Source organism: Pleurodeles waltl, chromosome 4_2, assembly GCF_031143425.1.
Source record: "Pleurodeles waltl isolate 20211129_DDA chromosome 4_2, aPleWal1.hap1.20221129, whole genome shotgun sequence".
In the NCBI taxonomy this organism is placed as follows: Eukaryota; Metazoa; Chordata; class Amphibia; order Caudata; family Salamandridae; genus Pleurodeles; species Pleurodeles waltl.
The window spans coordinates 608,392,833-608,416,661 of record NC_090443.1 but is presented as its reverse complement, the minus strand read 5'-3'; the positions used below and the strand labels follow the sequence as shown (position 1 = coordinate 608,416,661).

The 23,829-nt window shown below is 42.2% G+C and overlaps 1 protein-coding gene across 2 annotated transcripts in view; it reads left to right on the top strand.

Moving 5' to 3' along the window:
* SASS6 (SAS-6 centriolar assembly protein) overlaps nucleotides 1–23,829 on the top strand; it is a 171,456-nt gene that overhangs the window by 62,436 nt on the left and 85,191 nt on the right. For both annotated transcript variants that reach the window (XM_069232163.1, XM_069232162.1), the window contains exons 7-11: nucleotides 132–251; nucleotides 5,687–5,878; nucleotides 8,332–8,526; nucleotides 8,651–8,740; nucleotides 13,370–13,549. In XM_069232163.1, coding sequence (XP_069088264.1) covers nucleotides 132–251; nucleotides 5,687–5,878; nucleotides 8,332–8,526; nucleotides 8,651–8,740; nucleotides 13,370–13,549 — 777 coding nt within the window. The remainder of the gene's footprint in view (nucleotides 1–131; nucleotides 252–5,686; nucleotides 5,879–8,331; nucleotides 8,527–8,650; nucleotides 8,741–13,369; nucleotides 13,550–23,829) is intronic.

Below are 23,829 nucleotides of genomic sequence, written 5' to 3'. Positions count from 1 at the left end.
AAGATAAGTGATGACCTTGCTAAACTATTTGTGTTTAACCAAGTAAAAATAATCCGATCAGCTTGATTGGTCAAGTATGCATGTTGCTTGCAGGAATGACGTTTTTTTGTTTTTTTTTTAAATCTATGTAGACCTTGTCTGAAAAAAGCAGAGAACTTGACAGGTTAAGAAGTGAATGGACCACGAAAGCTGCTACTTTAACGAACAAACATTCAGAAGAGCTCACACGTGAAAAGGAAAAGGCTCTTCAGGTATTACACTATGTCTGGAAGTTATTTTCATATTGATGTTTACCTTTTGCTTCTCTTGAATTTTCTTGTAGCTTCCTTTCAAAGAGTTTGATGTGTTTTGTAATCTAAGGTGTGAAGAGCAGCAGAGCAGAAAAGCATTATTTTGAGAGCACCATAAATTAAAATGTTTTTTGATTCAGTTCTAACTTTGAAGTGAATGGTGAGCACAAACTTAAATTGTTATTCATATTTTGGTACTGAACCATACTTACTATTGCTTACAGACTTGAGATGGCCGACATAAATAAATCATTTTAGAAGTAGCCCATTGTTTACAGGACTTCATGCAGTTAGCTTCAGATTCAGCATGCATGCAGCACACAACAGGAATTTAGGACATCTTGGTGAAAGTGCCTCAGGGTACTGATGATACACTCGAGGTAGTGTTGCATGATTTACGAGACAACAGAACATAAACAAAAATTATTATTGGGTAAGTATTGAAGTATTTCAGTTACTGTATGTTTAATGAAACCAGTTCACAAGCACTGTAAAATATACTCACAATTAAATGTTTATAGCAGTAAACTCTAATCGCCATATATAAAGTGCCAAACAGTTTATTCGTAATGAAAAGCCCTTTTACAGTTGCTTACTTAGCTGCTATTTAAGATGAATGCCAGAAAGTTTAAAGGCCCTGAAAAGAATGGCTTTTCTGGTGTGCTGTATTGGTTTGATGTGCAGGGATGGAGAGGCCTGCAAGGAAGAACAGACCTGCATCTCTGCCTTTGCTTTCTCATACGGAAAACGTTTTTTTTTTTTTTTTCCAAACACAGCACGTCTGTTAAAGGTACAAGTGCTGCTTTTTATTTTTACTTATTTACTTGCTTACAAGGGGCCTGTTTGGAAAGACCGCTGGAAAGCAAGCTTTGCTCCAGAGGAGTGCTGTCTGCAGCCCTGCTTCAACTGCTGGCAAGATTCACAAAGGGTAGGGTGGCCCAAGGGGACACTCTGCTGTTTGCGAATCAGTTACCACTTTTACTTTGGGATCAGTAACTCCTCAGTGGTTTGCGACCGCAGTTGCAATAGCAAACCGTTGAGCAAATCCTTTCCAACTATAAAATAGGTGGACGTCCCTTTCACACCCTCCCCCTCCTATTTGCAATGTGTTAAAGATGGCAAAAGCCCTTTTATGAGTTAGGAAGAATTTTGAGTCTTAATAGGACTTTTCTACATTAGGAAATCCCTTTTGGGATCACAAACACTAATTGCAGAAGGGCTTGGTACATTGGGCAGTGGCGGCTCCTCCACTAGGAGCGTTACCCCACTTCCAGCAGCAGCTTCAAAAATCTTTACAAGAAAATGATAATAAACTGTGTTTATTATTATTTTCTTGTAAAGGGGCGGGCACTGGGGGTGACCAGCACTGAGGGGAGTGCACAGAGCACTCCCCTCAGTGCGCATGTATGTTTGGCCGGCCATCTCGGGCCGGCCAAACACACATGCGCATAGTGTCTCTACAACCCAGCGTTGTGTTGCCGGGTTGGAGAGAGCCTGCACAAGGCTCCCAGTCTTCCTGGGAGTGCCCTGGCTGGGCGCTCCCAGCCAATCCTAATGCTGCTTGAGAAGTGCCAGGAGGGCCGCAGAGCAGGCTTGGAGCCTGTGCCTGCAGCCTGGAGGCGCGGCCGAGCAGCAACTGAGGAGGAGGAGGTAAGTTTTTTTTTTTTTGTTGTTGTTGTTATTATTTTTTTTGTATTTATTTATTTTTTTTAGGTCAGTGAGCTGCGCCTGACATTAGGAACTTGGTTCTCAGTACTTCTCTGAAGAATCCTTTACCATATGCATGTACCTCTAGTATTTGTATTTTTGAAGATTAAGGGCCTCATTATGAGTTTGGCGGAGGGGATTGCTCCGTCACAAACGTGACTGATATCCTGTCCGCCGTATTACAAGTTCAATAGGATATAATGGAACTTGTAATACAGCGAACGGGTTTTCCTTCACGTTTGACTGTGTAATTCCGTCTGCCAAACTTATAATGAAGCCTTAAGTCTCAAAGCCACTTCAACCTTCACTTCCCCCTCCAACGACCACCATAATTCACATACCTAAAGGACCTTGTGATTGAGGGCAGTCATCATGCAGAGGTCTGTTGTTTATCTTAGCAGGTACGTTTTAGACCATCTTGTTGCTTAGGTTCTCATTATTCTAATGAGGCTACTGGATTTGGGTGGCAGAATCACCTGAATTGTAGGGTACCGAGTACAATCCCACACCATGTGACACCTGTCGGCCTAATCTGGGTTTTCCAGCTAACTAGCAGCGCCTCATCTCTGCTCAAGAGCAGTGATGCTTGTGGCAACCGGGTGCATGATAAGAAAGACTCCTCAGGGGAATCATGATCGATCAGATCTCACCTCTTTCTATGTTACATTAGTCGCACATTTGCTATACAAAATGCACAGAGCATAGCACTTCAGAACAACAGTATGCAAAAAATATAAAACAACCCTGGATATATCCAAAGGGTTTTTCTGCCAAAATATAGCACTTGAAAGTAGGGACTTAACAAGTTGCAGCGTGTTAGACTCTCAGAAAAAATTCTGTTGATTCCCACGGGGGTGAAAGAGCAGCCCAGGAATGTTTTCAGCTTGTTACATCTTTTTTTACACAACATGGACCCTGAGGTATTGTCATACGTGGATGATATCTACCTTACGACATCCTCATGCAACATATAAGTTGGGTAGCCCGCATGGTTGTGGGGATTTGCCGAATTCGGCTACAATTTTAACTTCAAAAAAACAAATAGTCTACCTTAGTGCCCTGTTCTTGGGATACGAATTGTCAGATGAAGGCAAGAGCCTTGCGCCCCGATTTTTGGAAAAACGCCCACAACTACAACCGCCAAACACCATCAAAAAGCTCCAGTTTTTATTGGGCTTTTAAAATTTTGGCAGAACCTATATTCCAGACTTGATACGTCCTTAGAGCATTACAAGACATCCCTGCAGCAAAACACTTACATACAAGGAACAACAAAAAACACCTAGTCATCAGAGTAATTGCTGGTGCCACTGGTTTCACCTATGTATCGTTCAATGAGGGTGAGACTGTCCCAATTGCATACAAATCACATTTGTACTCTACAGCAGAACAACGCTTTGCTCCCACTGAAAAAATTCTCACTGCTGTTCAGATGGTTGTCATTAAAAAGGGACCTCTGGTCCAGGGGAAACGTATTATTGTCGTATCCCCTATCCCGGCCCTTGAGACTGTTACCAAAGCTAGTGTTCCTGACGCTAAAGCATTACATCCACGTTGGATCCAATGTGCAACGTCTCTGACAGCCACTGATGTCAACTATATTTTTGACTCAAAATTACAAACTCAAGAATTTTTGCAATACGAACTTGAATACCCAGTTCCAGCAAACACATTGCCTGTTGAACAGTATCAAACAATTATGCACAATGATGGTTCACCCCAACCAGCAATAGGCACAAAACACCAGTATTCTGACGCTTGCATAGTTGTGAGTGGCTACATGAAGGATGCCTCAATACAGCCCTAGCAGTTATACCAGGGGTGGGTAATCGTGTGATTCCCAACAAAGAGCAAAGACCAGCATTGATCAAAGCAGCGTATGAGGGAGTTGCTTCTGCACATGCTGGTGTGGCAGCTGCCATAATCATTGTTACAAGCATGTTACTGGTGCCCAGGTCTCTACAAACAAACCAAGCAGTATGTCCTTTGTTATGACCTCTCTGGCAAATAAAAGGCTCCACCATCAAACGCCCTTAGCAGACATCCCTCCTAATTTTTAACAAACCATTACAATTTGTGTACTTGGACCACTGTGGTCCCCTGACACCTGCTAGTGCATACAAATACATTTGAGTCCCTGTTGACTCATACTCCAGATTTCTGTGGGTTTGGCAGACGCTCGAACTGTTATTAAAGACTTACAAGTCTTTATCTGCAAATATGCTGTTGCAGCTTTCCACTCGGACCAGGGCCCTGCGTTTGCCTCAGGCCTTTCAGGGACGCCATGGCTTTGTTAGAGTCCAACTGCATTATTTGTCTACATTTTATACCGAGGAAAATAGTGTTGTGGAGCAAAGAAACCGGGATTTAAAGCAATCCTTAACAGCCAAAGTATTGGGCATGGGTCGTAGTTGGCTTACACACCTGTTTGGATTCCAGAGAGCACTTAATAATCTGCCCTGAAGGTCCCTGGGGTGGGGGGGGGGGGTGAGATACTTCATACGACCGCCTGTACGGAACATGAATGTATGTTCCAGATCTTGATGGTGCTGGTGCAGAGGTGGCAGATACACCTTTTGACATAAATGAACGTGTCACTGTCTTGCAGGACTTCCAACAGTTCCGTGACAACAATGCATCTGCCAGTGCCGACAGTAGTTATTAATACCTCCCTGTTGTACAAATTGGAGTTGGTGTGTGCTCCAAGTAGATCAAGGGGACTTAAAAATGGATAATGGATCCTTTTAGCTGAAAAACGTTTTTCAACACTGGACATCTCAGGACCTGGACATGAAGAAAACAAGACATCCTAGTTCTCCAACGGCCGACATTGGCAGCAGGGGTCGAGGGAAAGTGCTTTTGATAAACTGGTGTGGTATGTTTTCCTTTATGTACCTGATTTCTAAAGTGCACATCAAGGTCACCAGGGGTCATCTGTAATCATTATAATAGCTCCACTATCTATTAGGAGTACAAAGGGAGGGGTGTATTGGTTCAAAGATCTCCTACAAAGTTATTGCATCTCTCTAGTCATCCTCATGAACTACCCACACCTTCTCTGCAAATGAGGTTGGCAAGTCTGCATCATGACTAAATGTCACAAGGTTTGACATCCTGGCTTCTGGGCACTTATAATTTGCGTCTCCTGATCTTGTGTCAGAATGCAGGGTATTGCTCACCCTGACATGAGCATTCTCCGGCACAATGGCATGCAAAGTCAAATGAAAGGACGTCTGTATGTTTTAAAGATGGCATTCAGCCACCCATCGTCTAAGGCTTATTAGTGGGCACTTTACCTTTAAACCTGGTGAACTTGTGCTTCAAAAAACAGGTAAAGAAACAAGTGTTTTGTCTGAGCACATCTCTTCCTCTCTAACTCTATACTTGCCATTTATTATCATACCATGTGAATGATAATTGTTGGCATTGGTATTTCTAAAGTGCTCTGCTGTCCATGTGACCAGGTTTGTGCTATATAAATACTTTCAATTAATAAATATGTAATGTTACTGTGGTCTCCCAGCTGCACGACATGGAATGATTCAAGCATGTGAATTTATGAAGACACCAACGCTGAAGGTTATCAGTAACATTTGCTTTTGATTTGACACTTAAAATGATATACTCATTTTCCAGCCATATTTTTATGTATGTCTGTTTTTTTCCATATTGTCCATTTGTTCGTGTAGGCACATTCCCAGTGGCAGCAGCAGAGCGAACAGCAGAGGAAAGAGCTGGAAAGCCTACATCATAAAAGCATCCAACAGCTACAGAACCGACTAACAGAGCTGGAGCTTTCCAACAAGGAGTTAACTGAGAGGAGATATAAAGCGGACTCCACAATCAGAGAACTTAAAGCTAAGCTTTCTGGAATTGATGATGTGAGGAGTTTTTAAAAATATTTTGTTTTATATTTTTGTTTTTAAAACAATCCCAGTGGTATTCCATGGTTTTCACCAGGTCTTACAAAACCAATTTGTTTACACATGAGACTAATTGTGGATTACAATCTACTGAGGCAATTTAAAAATAAGCATTTTTTTGGTTTGCATTTTACTGAAGTGGCATGTTTACAGTAACGATGGCCATTAAAGCACTCTAAAGGTCATTGTGCCTTTACTGTCATTTAATACATTTCCTCTGTTATCATTAGATCAGTGTTCGTTGTTAAATTATGTTCAAAGAGTGATGAAAGACTCTTGTCACTCCAAAAGAGAGGTGAGTAGCAGGGTGTTTTTCCGCCATTTCCATTATAGGTACACTGTTCAAGAAGCAAGCAGTGTGGATCCTGGGTAGGGAGGGATTCCTTATTGTTAACAGGGTAGTGAGTTCCCTGAGAGAGACAGAGACTGGAAGAGACAGCATTTAGTGCAGGCATTTAGTGCAGGCATGGAGAGAAGAGAAAGGAAGGATGGTGAAATGTGAATCCCCTTCCAGTCTGAAGCAGATGGAGGGAATTTTTAGAAAAAGGAGATAAAGTGAAGTAAAACCAGCAGTTAGAAGGTTGCGGATGTGCCTGCTCTCTCCTCCCCCGACCCCCCCCCCCCCCCCCCCCCCCCCCCCCATTCAACCCCCGTTAAACCAAAAAAATATACTGATATGTAAGCCTAGCAAGTGTCTACCAGATTTAACTTGAGTAATTTCTGGGCATTACTATTTACAGTACTAATGGGCTATGACGAAGCTCTGAGTGAAAGAACACAAACAGGAGGAAAGATCCTTTCAGGGGTTTTAGGTTGGGAGTCTTAAGACTGACCTGCTTGCGTTCTACAAACGCTAAACTCAATCCCTTTCTGGCAGACCAGAATCTGACAAAATCCAAAGCCTTATTTACTCTCAAATCCTCAGTGTTGGTGCTACCAACGACCAGCACACAATACTAACAACACTTTCTTCATCATGGGGAGCGCTATAACCCACTATTTTATCAACTCAAGTCCACCAGTGACGGCCCGTTTGTTGACCAGCCATTTTTAGTTAACAGTATCACTACAATGCCTGTGACGAGAAAGATGCTGTCAACCACATCTTTTTTCAGTGACAGTCGTCTCAGACATGTTACGCTCAATTACAGAAGCCCAGTTAATGGCACACTTGTGGTCTTTGACAGCCTTGTTGACAGCTAGTATATATTTCACCCGAAAGAGAGCATCCTTATCAATGGCAACACAGTCAAAATCTATCCTCTTGATTATATTAGCTGTGTCCTTTAAGTTTACCCCCCTCGCCACAAAACGTCTTATGAAATTTCCACCCATTAAAGTGCCTTCTGCGCTGCCAGTATATATTTGGATAATGACGAAGAGGAAGTTGATTCCTCCACTTAACTAAGGCTTTCACTTATCTGGTGACGAGGTTAAGGGTATCCTGAAAGATGGCTACCTGCAGGATCGGAGGCAGGTAAAAGAAGATCATTTATTGCACCTCCTGTTTCCAAGGGAACATTCCTATCATCCACATTGCAGATTAAAATCTCCACTTGCGCATATGATGCACGGTGTAGATGAAAACCTAAGCTATGATTGATGAAGTATCACAAGCTTTTCTGGCTGTGAAATGAAGCATCGTCTTTCAAGCCCATAATAGTTCCACCTTCATTAATTGTTGCTGCACAATTACTCAGTGATTCCTTTGTTGTTTTAAGAGGGGACTGAGCTCACATTTCAATTGGTTGTGATGATGAGTGACTGTACTCGGGTGTCCAATGACTTTGAAAACACCAGCCACACAAACCAGTACAACAATGAAGAGACATTTCAAAGTGACACATGGTACGATTAGGTGGTGCTAAAAGGGGCTCTTCTGAGCTAATCTTGGTAGATTCTCCACTGAATAAAATTAGCAGAGTTCACTAATTAAAGAGTGCGCTTTCAGAAAGTTCAATGTTCTGGTGCTAGAAAAAGAGAAACCATATTTTCATATGACTACACAGACAGTAAAGGATATAATTCGGGGAAATCTCCTTGTTGGTCAACATCTCTGAACAAGATATCCTTCGGTGGAAAGGTTCTGCTTGATGTTGTGATATTGGAGGCAATTTGGGACTGAGACTTTGTGACACAGCTTGGAAGAGAGATTTTCCTTTAAAGCAGTGGGGTTGAACATTTGGCCACAGTGGTTAGATGCATGTAGATTTTCTAGATAACCATTTCCATTTCATCCTGTAGATCTATTGTAAACAGATTGATCTTTTATGCATATATGGATAATATGGCATGGATCTAGACTAAGTGTACCTGAGTTCTCCCAAGTGACTGCCCCTACTCTCTGCAGAGCTCCAGTGCACGTTTTCCTAATTTGTTTTTTTCTCAATTTTCCTTTATGTATTTCAAAGGAATGCCAGAGAGCGAAGCAAGAGGTCCAGGCCCTGAGGCGGGAAAACTCTGCACTAGATGCTGAATGTCATGAGAAGGAGAAGCACACCAACCAATTGCAAACTCGAGTGGCTGTCTTGGAACAAGAGATCAAAGACAAAGACCAGCTAGTAATTAGGACTAAAGAAGTACTTGATGCAACACAGGAACAAAAGGTTTTGAACAGTTTCTTACAGAAATAATTATGGAAATAATACCTACATAACCGGTGGTTGCATGTAAAGCAAAATGTTTTTTTCTGACACAGTGGAATGACATTTTCCTTTACTTTTGATACAGATGGTTCTAGAAACTAATGCGGAGAAGAAGCAGGTTCACACTGGAAAACTTGAAGCAACAATTAAGTCTTTATCAACTGAACTTCTCAAGGTGAGTTTAAAATACTAATGGTGATGAATGTATTACATCACATATTCAGTTGAATTATAATACCCATGAGCCTGTTGACTTGCCAGATGGAAATGTAACTTTAAAAGCAGGCAGTACCTGTGATGACATCAGTAGTACTTTGACTTCTGCACTACACCTGTGGTCTATCTTGCTTTGCCATGAATATCTAAACAACCTCGCTATTATTTTTACTTGTCTACAAGGAAACTGCTAACAAATCTTTTAAACATCCGTCTCAAATGTTAAAAGAAGCCGTTGCCACTCCAATCTTTAAGATGACTGACCTACATGCTGCTCTTAAAGTTATACATATTGTTTCTCAACAAGTAGCGGTTAATGGACCTTCTATTTCACAACTTCATCAATTAATTCCACTCCATTTACAGGGCTTTTAACAAGGCTGAAATACTGATGGTCTTCCTCCTGTTAGATCTTCATCGAATGATGGACTTGGGTGGGTTAGCTGTTTTGTTCCTGTCTGACCCTGGCACCATAAACAACCTAATACCATCTGCTGAGACTCCAGTGTGGGACCAGGTTCAGATTGAGAAATAACAAATGGGATCAATATGACCCTGTAGTATCTCTTGGGCTCAGCCTTGCTTCCTAGCTCTCCATAGAGTCAAATTAAGACATGGTTTACGCTGTGCAGTTAAAACGTCAATGCTATTAATGGCCACCTGTACTTGTGAATTTCTGTTTGGCTACATCAATTTAAAACCGTGTCTTTAAAGTCATTGCCATGGTTTAATGGAGCGCTATGACTTTCAATCCAGGGGGGGCATTCCTATCATTCATTTACATCCAAGGCAGATTCCATCATAGAATGGGCTGTAAGAAAACCCCAGATCCATCTTGGCTGTGCTTTACTTGCAACAAAGTATGCCCACATTTTTGCACTTGTACCATCCAGAGAAGGGTACTGTTATAGATTCTTCATGTGTTTTTCTCACAATTCCAGCTGCTGGCCTCACACTTTTATCTCTTATCCTTTATCTCTTCCGCTGAAAAGCTTATCGACATGCTCATTATTTCCTTTAATTCCTAAATGAATTCGTATAAAATTCTGTGACTCAAATGAAAAAATCGCTAGTATACATGTTTTCAAGAAAAAAAACACTGCAGCAGTGACGTGTGCTGTAACCCCTAACGTGACGCAAGCCACTCCTATTCTTAAAGATTTTCTCTAGTTCTTAATTGATGAAACAGTCCAGCTTAAAAGGCTGATCATGACATTAAGGATTGTCCAGTCACTGGACACCATTGACATGACAAAATCACAACTTACCTATGAAGGCTGTATGTCCTGTTCCTCTGATGAGATATGCTGGTGAAGAAACATGTTTTCTCTGTATTAGTGGAAATTCTTGCAACTTTGCTTTTAATTTTCTGGATGCTGCGGTCGAGGCGACAGGCGTGCACAACGTTCCTCTGGTCATGCAGTCGGACTCCTTAGGTTTGGGTGCTCCTGGATTCGTTTAGTTGAATCGTTCCCCTTTCTATGAAGGTCACAACCCGCGTCTGCGTGGGTTCACAATGTTCCAGGGTGACAGCCCCCTCCCAGCAGACAGAGACTAGCGAACAGCTCCACACAGGGTGACAGCCCCTTCAGGATACTGCTCTGCACAGGGTAATGGCCCGTCTTCTGTTGCATGGATGCACCAAGGAGAGGGCTTTCTATCTTCACCGCGGCCCCCATCTGACATATGGGGGTTGAAAGTGGCACAAATGAGGTGTCAGCCCTCTTCCAGTCACAGCATTGCACAGGATGACTGCCTATCTCTTCTCAGAGCTTGGCACCGGGTTGATGGCCCTTATTCTTCATACAGCAGTCTGTAGGTTCTGCCCGTAGCACAATCACCCTCGAGGTTTTTTGTAGGTTACTCTTTAACATTATTCTAGATTCTGCTCCATCATAGTGGTCTCTGAGGGCCTGAAAGAGAGCTCTTCTTAAGATTAATTCTGTATGTGTACGGATGTATTTAGTGCTCTGAGGTATATGGAAAATGTTTGTTTGTGATAAGGACCAAAACATTTTGAAATGTGCACAAGTTGGCACCATGTAATACTGCCCTCTGCCACCTTATCTCAAATCTTGGCACTGCATTTTGCACTATTATTGCTTCTCTGTTCTTCATTTCCTGTAATAACTTGCTACTTTTGGCAAATATTAAATTGTCATAGTCAAAAAAGTGAGTTTCTATGAGATTTCGTGATTTAAGAGGATTTTAGGCTTTTTTTATCTTAGTAATCAAAATTTTAGTTGATTTTGAATAAATTGACATTTAATATCATGGTGTTTGAATGCAACATCAGTCTTCTTATTGTCTGAATGAGATAGTGTCACTGAAGAGAACAGGGAGCCTTCTAATTTCTGTGGGACATCAATCAGCTGTAGATAGAAAGATTTCTTATGAAACTATAGGAAAATGTTAGTGGTCAGAGTGCCTTATTGATGCACCCTCCACATTCACAAGCTACTGGTCTTGTCAGGCAACACAGAAGGCAGGTGAGGGAGGTGAAGAAGTGTTCTTATTCGGCCAGCAGTGCCCACATAATAGTGCTTAATGTTATGAAAGGTGGAAGGAGTGAAGTGGATGAGTGGGGAAAAAAAGTGACACAGACAGGGTAGCTGAGGGTAAAGAAACACAGACAGCTTGTAGGTGGCAAAGTTAATGTGTGGCAGGAAGGGAGGGTGGGGGCAAAGCAACACGAACAGCGGGCAAGGAGGATAGTTTTAAAGCAAAACAACGTTGGGAGGGTGGGAGTCAGAAGCAACAATGCTGGCAGGCACAAGCATTCTTATGGAATGCTGCAACTAAAATAAAAAAGTAGCCCCAAAAGCACAAGTAGCAGAAGGGCACTGGGCAAGGGAATCATTACTTGGGCAATGCTCCAGGGGAGGGATAAACACACGAAGCAGAAGTGAGACTCATGTGCTTAGCAAAAAAAAGCAAGGAAATTAGAATGATTATAGCCAACCAATGGATATCATTTGATTGCCACTAAGCCCTCTTTACATAAAAAATGTCTTGCAAGTGACAGCGCATGCCCTCTTTGACGAGGCCTACATATTAATTATTGCATGGATTCTGCAATTGTTTCGTATTTTATAAGAACCATTAAAAAAATCCCATTGTTACAGTTACCATACCTGCTAACCTAGCATGCAATATCAAGCAAGAAATAGTAAAAACTGTTCATTCATCATCAATTTATAATACGTTTCAGTGTTTTAAAATGCCTCAAACTGCCTGAAAAACATATATTAAAGAGCAGCAAGCTTTTGAAATTAGTGGAATTTTTACAGTTCCATGACATTGGAGTGGTCAAAAGATTCAAGCAGTTTTAACTACTTTAGGTCGTGCATACTTAAAATACTTAGCACCCAGCAATGTAAGAGTAGATTATTTTGAAATTGCAGGCTAAAAATTAGGTTACTATCCTCACATTGGTTCGTGGGAGCACTGCAAGTGCCTTAGACCGAATATAGGATGTCTGCAATTGAATTTAGAAAAGCTCTAACCTTTCCATTATTATCAATTTGTTCTATTTTTTGTGTTTAATATTTGATCATTTGTGCATTTAAGTGTTCGTTTCTGTATTTTTAATGTATCGTTTTGCAGTTCAAATCATGAAAAATGCTTAGGCCGAGGTCCATAGATGTCAATAATGATTCAGTGAGGTCCTCAGGTTCTGGTAATAATTAAGTTAGTTCCACAGAAGTCAAATGGTTAAGAATCACTGTTTTAGAAAGTAATTCGGCTCCGCTATCGATTTTCCTCATGTTACATTTTTGCAGCATGCCACATGTCTTGATTATGGTGCAATATTCCATGATGGCTCAGCTGGCCTGTTTTCTTGTGGTTTGGAACTATTTAATTTCAACCTTGTATTATGATTTCGTTCTGCATATCTCTGTTTTATTTCTTTTACCTTCGCTTTCTAACTTTCCTGTTTTCCATTTTCTTAATGTTAGACTTTTAGTTAATTTGAAGAGTTGGACAAACAAACTGATTCTTCCTACTGTGTGTTATAATTAATGGGGGCTGCCTTGCAGCCCGTACTCACTTCTGCTCTTGCCCTGATTAAAAACTGTGAAGAGTGCAAGGATCACCCGATTCTCAGAGTCTAGTAATGCTCCACCAGGACTTGATTAGCCTTTCAGGTACTCAAGTGCGTCATCAGTTTGTTTTTCCACATCACGTAAAAAGTGTTGTTTTTTTTTTGGGGGGGGGGGCGTTTGGGAGGGTTGTACTAATAATAAAAAAAAATATTAAATTCAAATGCATTCTGTGCCATATGGGCATATGGGGCCTCAGATATTTCTCAATGTAGTTTTCACATGATTAAGGTCTTCTAAAATAGCAAAGATAGTGACCATTTTGCGGTTAGTTTTCATTTCTTCTGTTTCTATGGTATTCAGACGTAACAAGAAGTTATTCCATTGTAGAAACTGCAGTAAATAATTAAGTGATCATTAAGAGATTCAAGTTATGAGATTCAAAAATGAGCTTAAAAATGCTGTAAGTTAAGTTTTTAGTTTGGAATACGATTTTCTTATTTGCATCTCGGACTCATTCGCTTGTTAATTATAATGTTCTATAGGCCAACGAAATCATTAAGAAATTGCAAGGAGAAATTAAAATACTTGTGGGAAAATTGAAGTTAAAGAATACTGTGACAGTTCAACAGGAAAAACTGTTGACTGATAAAGAACAGCAAATCCAGCGCGAGCAAAGAGTACTTCAGGACACCAGACAATCACTTCAACTAAAAGAAGATGAGGTAAAGTATTAGATTTGCTTTTTCATAGGTGTTTAATACTACGTGAAAAAAAAACCTTTCAGATCCATAAACCCTGAAATATTTTACCTTCTGCTCTTCCAAATGTCCAAGCTTTCGGTTGTCCGCTGTTTTCCTTGCTTGTGTCTTTTTTTCCAGCCACTGTTAGGTAGCATATTCTTATGGCTGTGGGTGTGGCAGCTGGTGTTTTAAAAAAGTGTGCTGTAGCCCATTGCTTCCTTTGTGAAGTTGTACAGCCACTTTTGGGGAAAAAGCTGGCAGTTTTCCAGCTGCAAATCTGTGTGTACTTTCTTGCAGTACATTAGAGTAATAACCACGCATCAAACTACTCAGTTGGTTAATAGAGGAGCATAGCTTTAGATCTAACATTCTCTGAACTATGCACAAAGCAATCTGTTTTTAACCCGTAATTATTTATCCTGTGCACATATTCAACCTAAGTAGTGGTCTATACCAGTAGAAGGAAATCATATAATTTTAAACATAACATCACTTTTCCTTCATTATTGCTTCTCAAGGTACTTCTCTGTTACACTATTAAGATATTCATAGAATATTAGGCAAAGGGAATCTGCACCATCCTTCCGTCATGCAGTAACTCTACGCATGCCTGTTGGGTCATTATCGCTGTGGTTACCATTAAGACTGTACTTGTTATATGTTGTTGCATTAATTACTCCACGTGGTTTAGGTTAGGTACCTCACACATTTTCCCATAATATTTTGGGATTTATGTGGGCTTCCCCTGCCCTTGTACATTCCTTTTTCCACCACTACACACTTTTCCATATTCAAACCCAAATTCTCTTGTTTTCCCACAGTATAACCGGGATGTGTTCCATGTGGCCCTCCAAGTTCTAAGTTACACAGCAAAAGCTTATATTTAGCTGGCAAAGGTACACCATGTATATCCAAACTATGATTTTCGGCATTCCATTCTGTGCATAGGTCTGATTTCATTTAGTTGCCTACCAATTTTCATCCATTAGTCAGATTTCAGGGCAATCCCACCACGCATGAATAGAAGTTCTGTCATTCCATATACCCTTAGGCAAAGGGCATTTTGAGAGTATCCCATTGCCCTAAGTTACTACCCTGTGTGGCATGTATGATGTGGGATTTTGTTTTGTACTAGCCAAAACCCTGCCCTGATTGCTATCTCATGGAGAGCCCCCTTTGTTTCTTCCATGTCCTTTCCCCATTTTTTGTTAACCTGTGTCAGTAAATCTGGTGAGTTGTTTGTCAGGATTATATATATATGAGGCTTTTGTTTTCTGTAACGGGTCTTTCAAAACCCTGTGTTCTTTTGGAGATGTATCTTGTATCTTCTATGTTGGTATTGCCTGTATACCACCAGGGTCATACCGTGTGACCCTTGAGCCTCAATGCCTGACCCATTAATTCCATTGTAATGTGCAGTTTATGCAAAATGTGCCTAGTGGCTCTCCCTGGATAAAGCCCAACTGCTCTGGGTTTGCCATTGGAGTTAGTAGATGTACAGCCTGTTGGCCATTAGTTTGGCCTGAACCACCTTCTCTACATTCAGCAAAAATATATGTCTGAATGAGGAACGTCCCTCTATTTCAGGTGATCATAGCCCTGCCTCACCAACTTAGTTATATAGTGCAAGCATATGATCTGTAATTTTATTGGCTATGCATTTAAACGATTGTACCTATAGTCCTTCAGAACTAGTGGAGTTTCCTCATTTGGAGTTGTGACATGACTGTTGTGACTGTATGAGTCTATATCTTGTCTAGGTCTTTGTTTTGGTGTAGGCATTGGTAGAGCCTTTGCAAAGCTTCTCAATTCATCTGTCTCCTATTAAGTTTTCGATGTATACATAGCCTCAAATTATTTTGCAAATGTACCATTATCTCCGTACTACTGCTTACCTCTTCGCTTCCACAGCCCTTTATTTCTGAATGTTACTTCTAACTGTAGGTTTTTCACCTTGTGAATACATCAAGCGGGATCTGGACCTCCAAAAAGCAGTGCTTCTGCACACCAGTAGGTGGCACCATGTAGCTCCGCGCTGATATAATTCAACTTTGGAACTGACAAACAGAGTTGCATATAAATGACATCCATGCATGGGGACTTCAGTTCCTTTCTTTACGCACCTTTAGACACCGATCTGGAGCTCCACCCTTTTTTTTTTTTTCTTCACTTTGTGAAGTGATGTATCTCCTTTAAAAAATTGCCGATCTGAAACAGACATGTCGCCTTCTAAGGCTACAGGGTTTAATCCTTGAATGGACTGTTGCAAACAGATGTCTGTGACCGATAAGTATGAGGCGTATCTGGTGTTTGGTGCAAGAATCCAAGGCCTTTGACCTTTATGCCCGAAGGCCATTCATAAACATGAGGCAAAGCTTTATGTGACGAAGCACCAAAATACTTCACTCAGGTCCCGCTCTAGGCCCAAGTCATTCCCATGGCAGATCATCTTCGTTGTCGAAGAATTCGGGTATGTCACAGAAAAAACCTAAGAAGTCTAAGCAGGACTTGGCCCCTTCCCACCACTATGTAGAAGGGACATGGGCAGCGCAGTGCCTCAAGGTCTCGCTTCCATTCTACTGAGGTGCACTCCGGGTCTGTCGGCGACATTGCAGCAGGTTGAAGCCCAAAGAGAGGCTGTGCATCTTTGGCACATTGCCAGCTCCCTCTTCTATGCCTTTAGGCTTCACCTATCCACGGGGTCCTCCAGGTGGTTTACTCACTGCTGACAGCTCCACCATCGGTGCAATCTGTACTCCTTGAACCTGCTTCGGACTCCTCACCAGTGTTCTTACAGACTTCAGATGTGGCGTCAAACTCTGTCGGTCCCCTAGAAGTAGATGCTTGTACAGATGCAGCCAGAAGAGAAATTGCAACTCATTGTGCTCTGAGTCAAATTCAACATGACTGAGGGCAAACCTTGATCCTGATGTAGAGCAGCCAATACTCAACCACTCGGGATCAGATACTAGTGCTCCACAGCTTGTGTTAGGCACAGACAATATATCAACATTTTGGCTGTGACTCTGACCAGAGCCAGCCATATGGAGATGACCATGGTGGGGATGGGGAAGAGTTTGACCATGCTTATGATGAAGGCAACAGCATGACAGTGAATTGGAAACCTTATCTGATACTGGGTTGGTGTCCACCACCCATTCCGCCCCACCCCTGCTCCCACCTCCCATGCCCCCCAAGACCAGCTGCAGAAGAGAGTACTTCTCATGCAACAGTGATTTGGAGGTTTGCTGAGGTCGTTTGCTTTCACCCCACTACTATAGAGGTGAAAACAAGTGTTCTCTTAGAGGTTCTTCTAATCTGGCCAGGCACCGATAAAAGCTCTTCTGCCCTTTAAGGTGGTCCTCATGGACATGCTTTTGGTTTGAAGCACCCATGCATCTGAGGTAATTCCCTACCAAAAGTGTGAAAATTAGGCAACCTTGCCCCCAACCACCACATGAGGGAAAAGCTGGACTCCCCATTAGAATGTCCTTGGGCTGACTGCCCTTTGCGAGCACCTCTGGAGCCACAGAGGCGAGATCCACCTCTGGAGACGAAGAATCCTCCTAACAGGTTGGAGTCCTGCCACTGTGCACATCTGCCTTGGCCTCGGAAGGTGGGCTGCGTTGCGGTGATGAAAACCCTGGGGTTAAAAATGTGTTTGATGGAGGCCTTTGAATTATCTAAGGAATTGAAGGTGGCCATGAATTTTCTTAGCTCTTTAACAAAGGGGTCCCCAAACAAGCCCCCTTGGGCCACCGTCCCTGCCCCTAAGAACACCGGATCTCCTAGCTTGGGATCGACCTTAATCCAAAAAAAACCACAAAAAAAAAACCTGCGGAGCTCTGTAGACAGAGCACAGGTGATATTGCCCAACATTGTAATGAGCCACTGGGCCCATCCTGAAAGCACATGTGGGGATGAGAGATCCTGACGCCTTCGCTTCCTCTGCCATATCTAACATCTTTATGAGGGGTCCTGTCACAGCTAGGGGCTTAAGCTGGCAGGCCCGCCAAGATTATTCATTGCCCTTTTTGGGGTCTCTCCTATATCTGATGAGGAAGGTCGCCATTTTAGAATCAAGCTCGAGGGTAAGGGCAACCTTGCCTTCCAAGGAATGGCAAGGGCATTCCGCCCAGAAGCAATTCAGGCCTTTCCTGTTGAGGGGCTTTCTGATCCAGTTGACCACGTAGGAAGCCACCTTGGGAGCTGGGACCTACTTGGAGGAATGAGGGTGCATTAAATTGTCCGGATCCAACATATCACTGTCCTGCATGGAAGAGATGTTGGAGGCTGAAAAAGAACCATAGGTGGAGGGCGGCCAAGGCCTAGATTGCTCACCCTCTACGTCAGACCCCCACTTGGGAGTCGTCTGGATCTGTATAGAAAGTGGGGGTATATGTGTTTTGGCTCCCGAAGGGATCGGAAGCATGGGATTAGTGAAGTGTGGGGCATGGGGCATCCTTGGCCAGGAATGCCCACCTAAGCCTGTCAAAGGCATCAGTATCTAAGTCGTGTTTGCATTTTGACTTGGCCTTGCCATTCTAAGAGGTTGGCGTGCCCAGGGGGCGCCAGAGTCTTCCCTCTCGAAGAGGGGTAGAGGGCTGGCTGCAACCATTGTAATTTCCTCTTGAAGGGCTACATGGCATAGGACACCGCCTTATGGATGAATTTATCCACATCTTTGGAAAAGAAATTGTCCAGATGGAGATACTGGACCTGCTCTTCCTAAATTAGAGGCTTTTTCACCCTGAATGGCAGGAGGTTTTAGGTGTTAAGAGGGCGGGTTATCAAGCTTAGTCAAGATATGTACGCAAATCAAGTGGGTCTCCCTGGGACGCTTCTTCACCCATCTAATACCTGGGCAGGGCCTAGATGTGTTCCCTTAGCCGGCTCTTGAAGCACTGGATAGTAGTTTTTTTTCTTTTTCTTTCTTACAGAATTGCATCATGAATGTGTGGTGTCACCAGTGCTGTGCTAGGTGCACTTTGCGTGTTACAGATCGTGTGCACACAGGTCATTGCACTCCAGGCTGAGCGAGGAACGCAGTAATCGCAGGGCCCAGGAGGAGTGCCCCTCCTGAAGAGTGCACTGTGGCCTCTGGCTGGCGGGAAGAGGTCTGCTTGCCACACCAACTGACTCAACCTTGCGGAGGAGCAGTAAATGCTGTGGCAATCAGGGAAGGGCTGGTTACGATCACCAGAATATAGAAAGTGATGAGAAAAGTAGAACTACAAAAAGCTTCACACAATGTAGGTACAAAAAAACGATCAAGTCCAGAGTAGAGACTCAAGACCTGACCTGATGGCTGCAGAGCAGGCAAAAAAGAGGGAACTTAAACATTAAAAAGGGACTATATAATAATGAAATGACTAATGAATGAATGTTACGTTGGATTTTTTTTTTATTTCTACCTTCCCCGGGGTTCATGGGAATGGTAGTTTCTTAGTATGGTAATGTTCCTTGTGGCTGCTGTGTTATTAAAGTGAAGAATGAAGCAGCACAAGCCTTGCCTCTGGTTGTGACATAGAATTCTTAAACAGATGCAATTAACTGAGTGCTGGGAAAACAATATTGAATACAACCCATTTAAAAAAAAATGAAAGCTTGCAGCACAGTTCACTTCATTCAAGAAAAACATTGAGGACTTTGAAGAGCTTTAAAGAGCGCAGCTTCAGTTGCCATCATATTTGTCACTTACTGCAATCTTTGCACTCCATGATTATAAAACAAATGTTAAGAACAAAAAGCTTAGAACCCTGCAAAAAAATCAAGCCAGTTGCAAGTGCTTTAGGGGGGTGTGTGGATACAGTCTTGAATCCTTGGCATGGTACCTGTATTTGTCCCCATTTATTGATTTTTTTTTTTTTAAAGAAATAAGTTTTTATGTGACCAATATTAATATAACAGAAACTGGAGGGAACCATCCATGCTCCCTCCTGCTCCCAGTATTCTGACAGACCTGTAGATTCAAAGAGCATGTGGTTAATACTGATTTCAAATGCTATTTGTACAAAACCAGAACCTAGTACATAAAAAATAAGACTATTTGCACAAGAAGTTAGCAATAGTCAAACTGGTCTTAGTTGGCTGATGTTCACAAAAAGGTTTACATTGGTATTTTGAAATGTTTGAGCAAAATGTATTGTTTTTAAAGGGTTTTCATTGATGATTTTACTAATTGTATTGATTGTAAATTAATTCGCACACATGCAAAAACTAGCACACAGAAAGAATAAGCATATTTGCACTCTATTGAGCAGTAATGTTGATCCTTAAAAGTTTGCTGTATATAAAATCAGAATTTTATTAAAGATGATAAACACAGTATATCCTTCCTCCAAACAATAATATTACAAATAATCTTATTCCTGAAACTTATAATACTGTAAAATATGTTTTCATCTTTATTTACCTTTCCAACTTTCTTTAACACTGTGTTTTACTCTGTTTAAAAATCAAAACCCCTCCACCGAGTTTGGGAAGTGTGTAGCGGGATATTGCTAGCATCCTTGTCTTTAATACAATTGTGATTCTATGTACAGTAAACCTTTAAGAATCGTGGCAAGACAGGAGGTTAGCATTACGCATGTTCAAAGTTTCTCAAAGCATAGTGTGATAAATGTTCAGTAGGTCTAAAATAAAATTTACAAAATGTATCCATATTTGACCAATCTGCTGCTTTTAACATGACCTCCAGTCTCCCTCCAGACGTAAATGCTTTACTCACCATTGCACCCCTGGAGGAGTGTACCTTATACTCCTCCAAATTAATACCTGCCTCCTCCATTACAGACTTAGGCCCTCATTACAACCCTGGCGGTTGGTGTAAAAGTGGCGGTAATACCGGCAACAGGCCGTCAGAAAACAAATGAGCATTACGAGCATGGCGGTTACTGCCATGCAAAACCGCCACTTTTACACATCGACCGCTGGGCTGGAGACTTCGGTCTCCAGCCCGACTGCCATGACTAGACCTCCGGTGGTATCAGAACCCTGCATACCGCCATGGATTTCGGGGGGTACCCCCACAAAATCCATGGCGGTAGGCACTATCAGTGGCAGGAAATTAGTTCCCTGTCACTGAGTGAGGTCTACTCCTTCCCCCGCCACCTTCCCCGAGTCCTCCCCCAACAGCCACAACCCCCCTACCACCCCCCAAAGGTGGTAGGACCTCCTTCCCCTTCTCTACCGCCACCTCCTCCTACAGAAACACCCACACACCCCCCACAAACCCTACACGTACGCTCACACCACTCGTACACATACACGCACACATACATGCACACATCACATTTCCCATACACACAACACCCCTCTGCCCCCCCTCCCCTAACAGACGATCACCTTACCTGTTCTGGTGATCCTCCGGGAGGGAACGGGATCCATGGGGGCTGCTCCTCCACCAGCACCCCGTCACCAGAACACTGCTATGCCGAATACTGGGATGTAATTTGGTGGGCGGTGTTCTGATGACGTGGTGGTGGAGGTGGAGCAGCCTCCACTTGACCACCAGTATGGCTGCTGGCGGCTCTCCGTCCGAAAAAGGGCGGAGGGCTGCCAGCAGTCATGAAACGTTTGGCGGAAGGCCGCCACCACTGGCGATCTTCGGCCCGGAGCCGCCGAGGTTGAAATGAGGGCCTTACCCACCTAGCAATTGTTGCACGTGTGACTCCTTTGAATGATTTTACATAAGGAATCAATAACTGATCCCTTCCTGCACATCTCTTTTCTAGCATCCTTGCTTTGCTTACCTTTAAACATCTTACTATGCACAATTTTGGGGAATTATCCAAATTTGGCTAAAACACAGAAGTTGACAGTTTTAATTCTCTTCCATATTTTGAATAACACACCAGTTGGTTGAAAAAAAAATATTTGAAATCTCTAATCCCGCACGTCTGATACTCTTGTAAAAGAAATCAAGCATAGTAAAATCACTGATTTCCATGTCCATTCTCTTATCCCATAGTATTTATTTCTAGGCCATTGTTGAAACCTTTTCAGAACTAAATCCAAATCTCAATGTGTTTGATACCTTGGTTTTGCAGGTCTTTTTAACCTTATTCCTGCCCTACAAGTCAATGGACGTCTACCTATCAAAATTCACTAAATTAAAGAATATCCTGCTGGCACAGCTGTTCTATAACAATTGACAGTTCTATAAGATAAACCCTTGTCAAATAATTCTGCTATAAAATTCACCACTTCTATTTCCTCTTACTCCACAGGATCCGAATCCCTTTCCAAGCACCAACGTAGCCAAACTCCCCATGCACCTGTATACCTTTCCATGGTTCCTGGAGCCCAGGGTTGATTAAGTAACCCTGAAACTTCCTGAATCCCTGTCATGTTCCAAACTAGAAGGTTGAGCAAGCCCGACTCTACTAAAGGATGGTCTTCTTCTTCCCTCCTCTTAAGACTCAGTCGCAAGACCTGATCAGATATGGTATCTCCATAGCCATCGCCAACACTTTTGGGAATGAAGGCTGAGTCTCCCAAATGGGGTTACTAACACTGTCTGGCATCTCTGCTTCCTGCAATGCAGCAACACTCTGAATCGTGGAAAACGGTGGAAATGCATGTCCCCCCCTCCAAAAAAAATCCTTGTCCAATCCTGCATGAATGCGTCCACGGCAGTTGCACCTGGATCTGGTCTCCAGCTGGTGTAATGATTCAGCTGAAATGTTAATTGCAAAGCTCCTAATGGGCCTGAACACTTCTGAATCCCTCTGAAGTACCCCTCCATTATTTTCCAATCGCTGTAATCTGTGAACTTCCTGGGATTCTAGTCTACTACTACATTGTATACTTGGCTTTCAAAGCAAGTCTGTATTCTAAATAAAATTACCACATTTCCTTCGCTAATTCTGCTAATTTCCTGGATATGCTGTCCCCTAATTTGTTGATGTGAGTGACTGCCGTAGCATTGATCATCTTCAATAACACTGATGCACCTTGTAATTGCTGTCTGAAACTGCGAATGGCAAAGAATCATGGCTTTATTTCTAAACAATTGATATGATCCTCTTTCTCTAGCGAGTTCTAAACTCCTCCTGACCTGAACACCATGCTTCCCATTCTGACATGCTGGCATGTTTCTAAAATGAACTCCAATATTGTTCCAAAAATTGCCCTACCATTCCATGCCTCCTAATTTTCCACCCACCATTGCAACTCTTTCTTTCCTTGCATATTTATCTTTATTTTGTCTCCATATCGTAATCCTTTTGCTGATCCTTCTTTCTTTAGTCTTTTTAAGGCTGTGAATGTAATGGGCCTGGAAACATTGCTTCTATCAAAGTTAATAGACCAGTCACCAGGGTTACATCCCTCAACATTATCTCCTCTTTCATCACATATGTCACTTCTGTTATTTTGCAAATTTTCTTTACGGGAAGCTGTGACTGACTTTTCACAGTGCCTACCACAAACCCAATAAATTCCAGCCTTTGGTTCGGATTTAGAACAGACATCTCCACATTCACTATGAAATCTAATGATTCTATTTGTCATTTTACCAACAGTAAAGGAGCTTTGTTTTACTCTTTCAGTCTCTAGTTCATAATCAAAATATAATCCAAATAAATTATCAATTTATTGCCCTTTCTGTAAAATAACCTACCACTGGCCCCAACACCTTTGTAAAACACCAAGGAGCTGATGATAAACCAAAGGGGAGACAGTGTAACTGATACAGAATTTCTTTACATCTGAATTGTAAAAATCTGACTCTCTGGATCTATAGGTATCATAAAACACACATCTTTGAGATCCATCTTTACCTAACCAGTCCCTTTCCTGTACACTCTGGTAGGAAATGGATATCTTCCATTTTGAAATGTCTGTATGTTACAAAAAGTTTCAAATTCCTTAATTTGATCACAGGTCTTCATCTATGTTCCTTCTTTTCCTCTAGAAGTCGAGTATTGACAGAAGCTACCCTGTCCTCCCCTATCTCCACTCCTGCATTTCTTGACATAATTTGCTTTACTTCTTCTAATACAATACATTCTTGTTCCCTTTGAAAAATAAACTCTCTTGGTTCCTGTTTTTGAACTGGTTCTGAAGCAAATTCTGACTGATAACTGAATACTGTCTGTAACACCCAAGAATCTGGCATTCCTTCCCACCATTTACAAAAGTACCTTAGCCTTCCTCCCACCTTTTGCTGAATAAAACCAAAATTATCCCTCATACCCACCTTGTCCTGAATTTGCATTTGAGCTTGTCCCCAAGAAGGTCTGTTTCTTCCTCCTCTC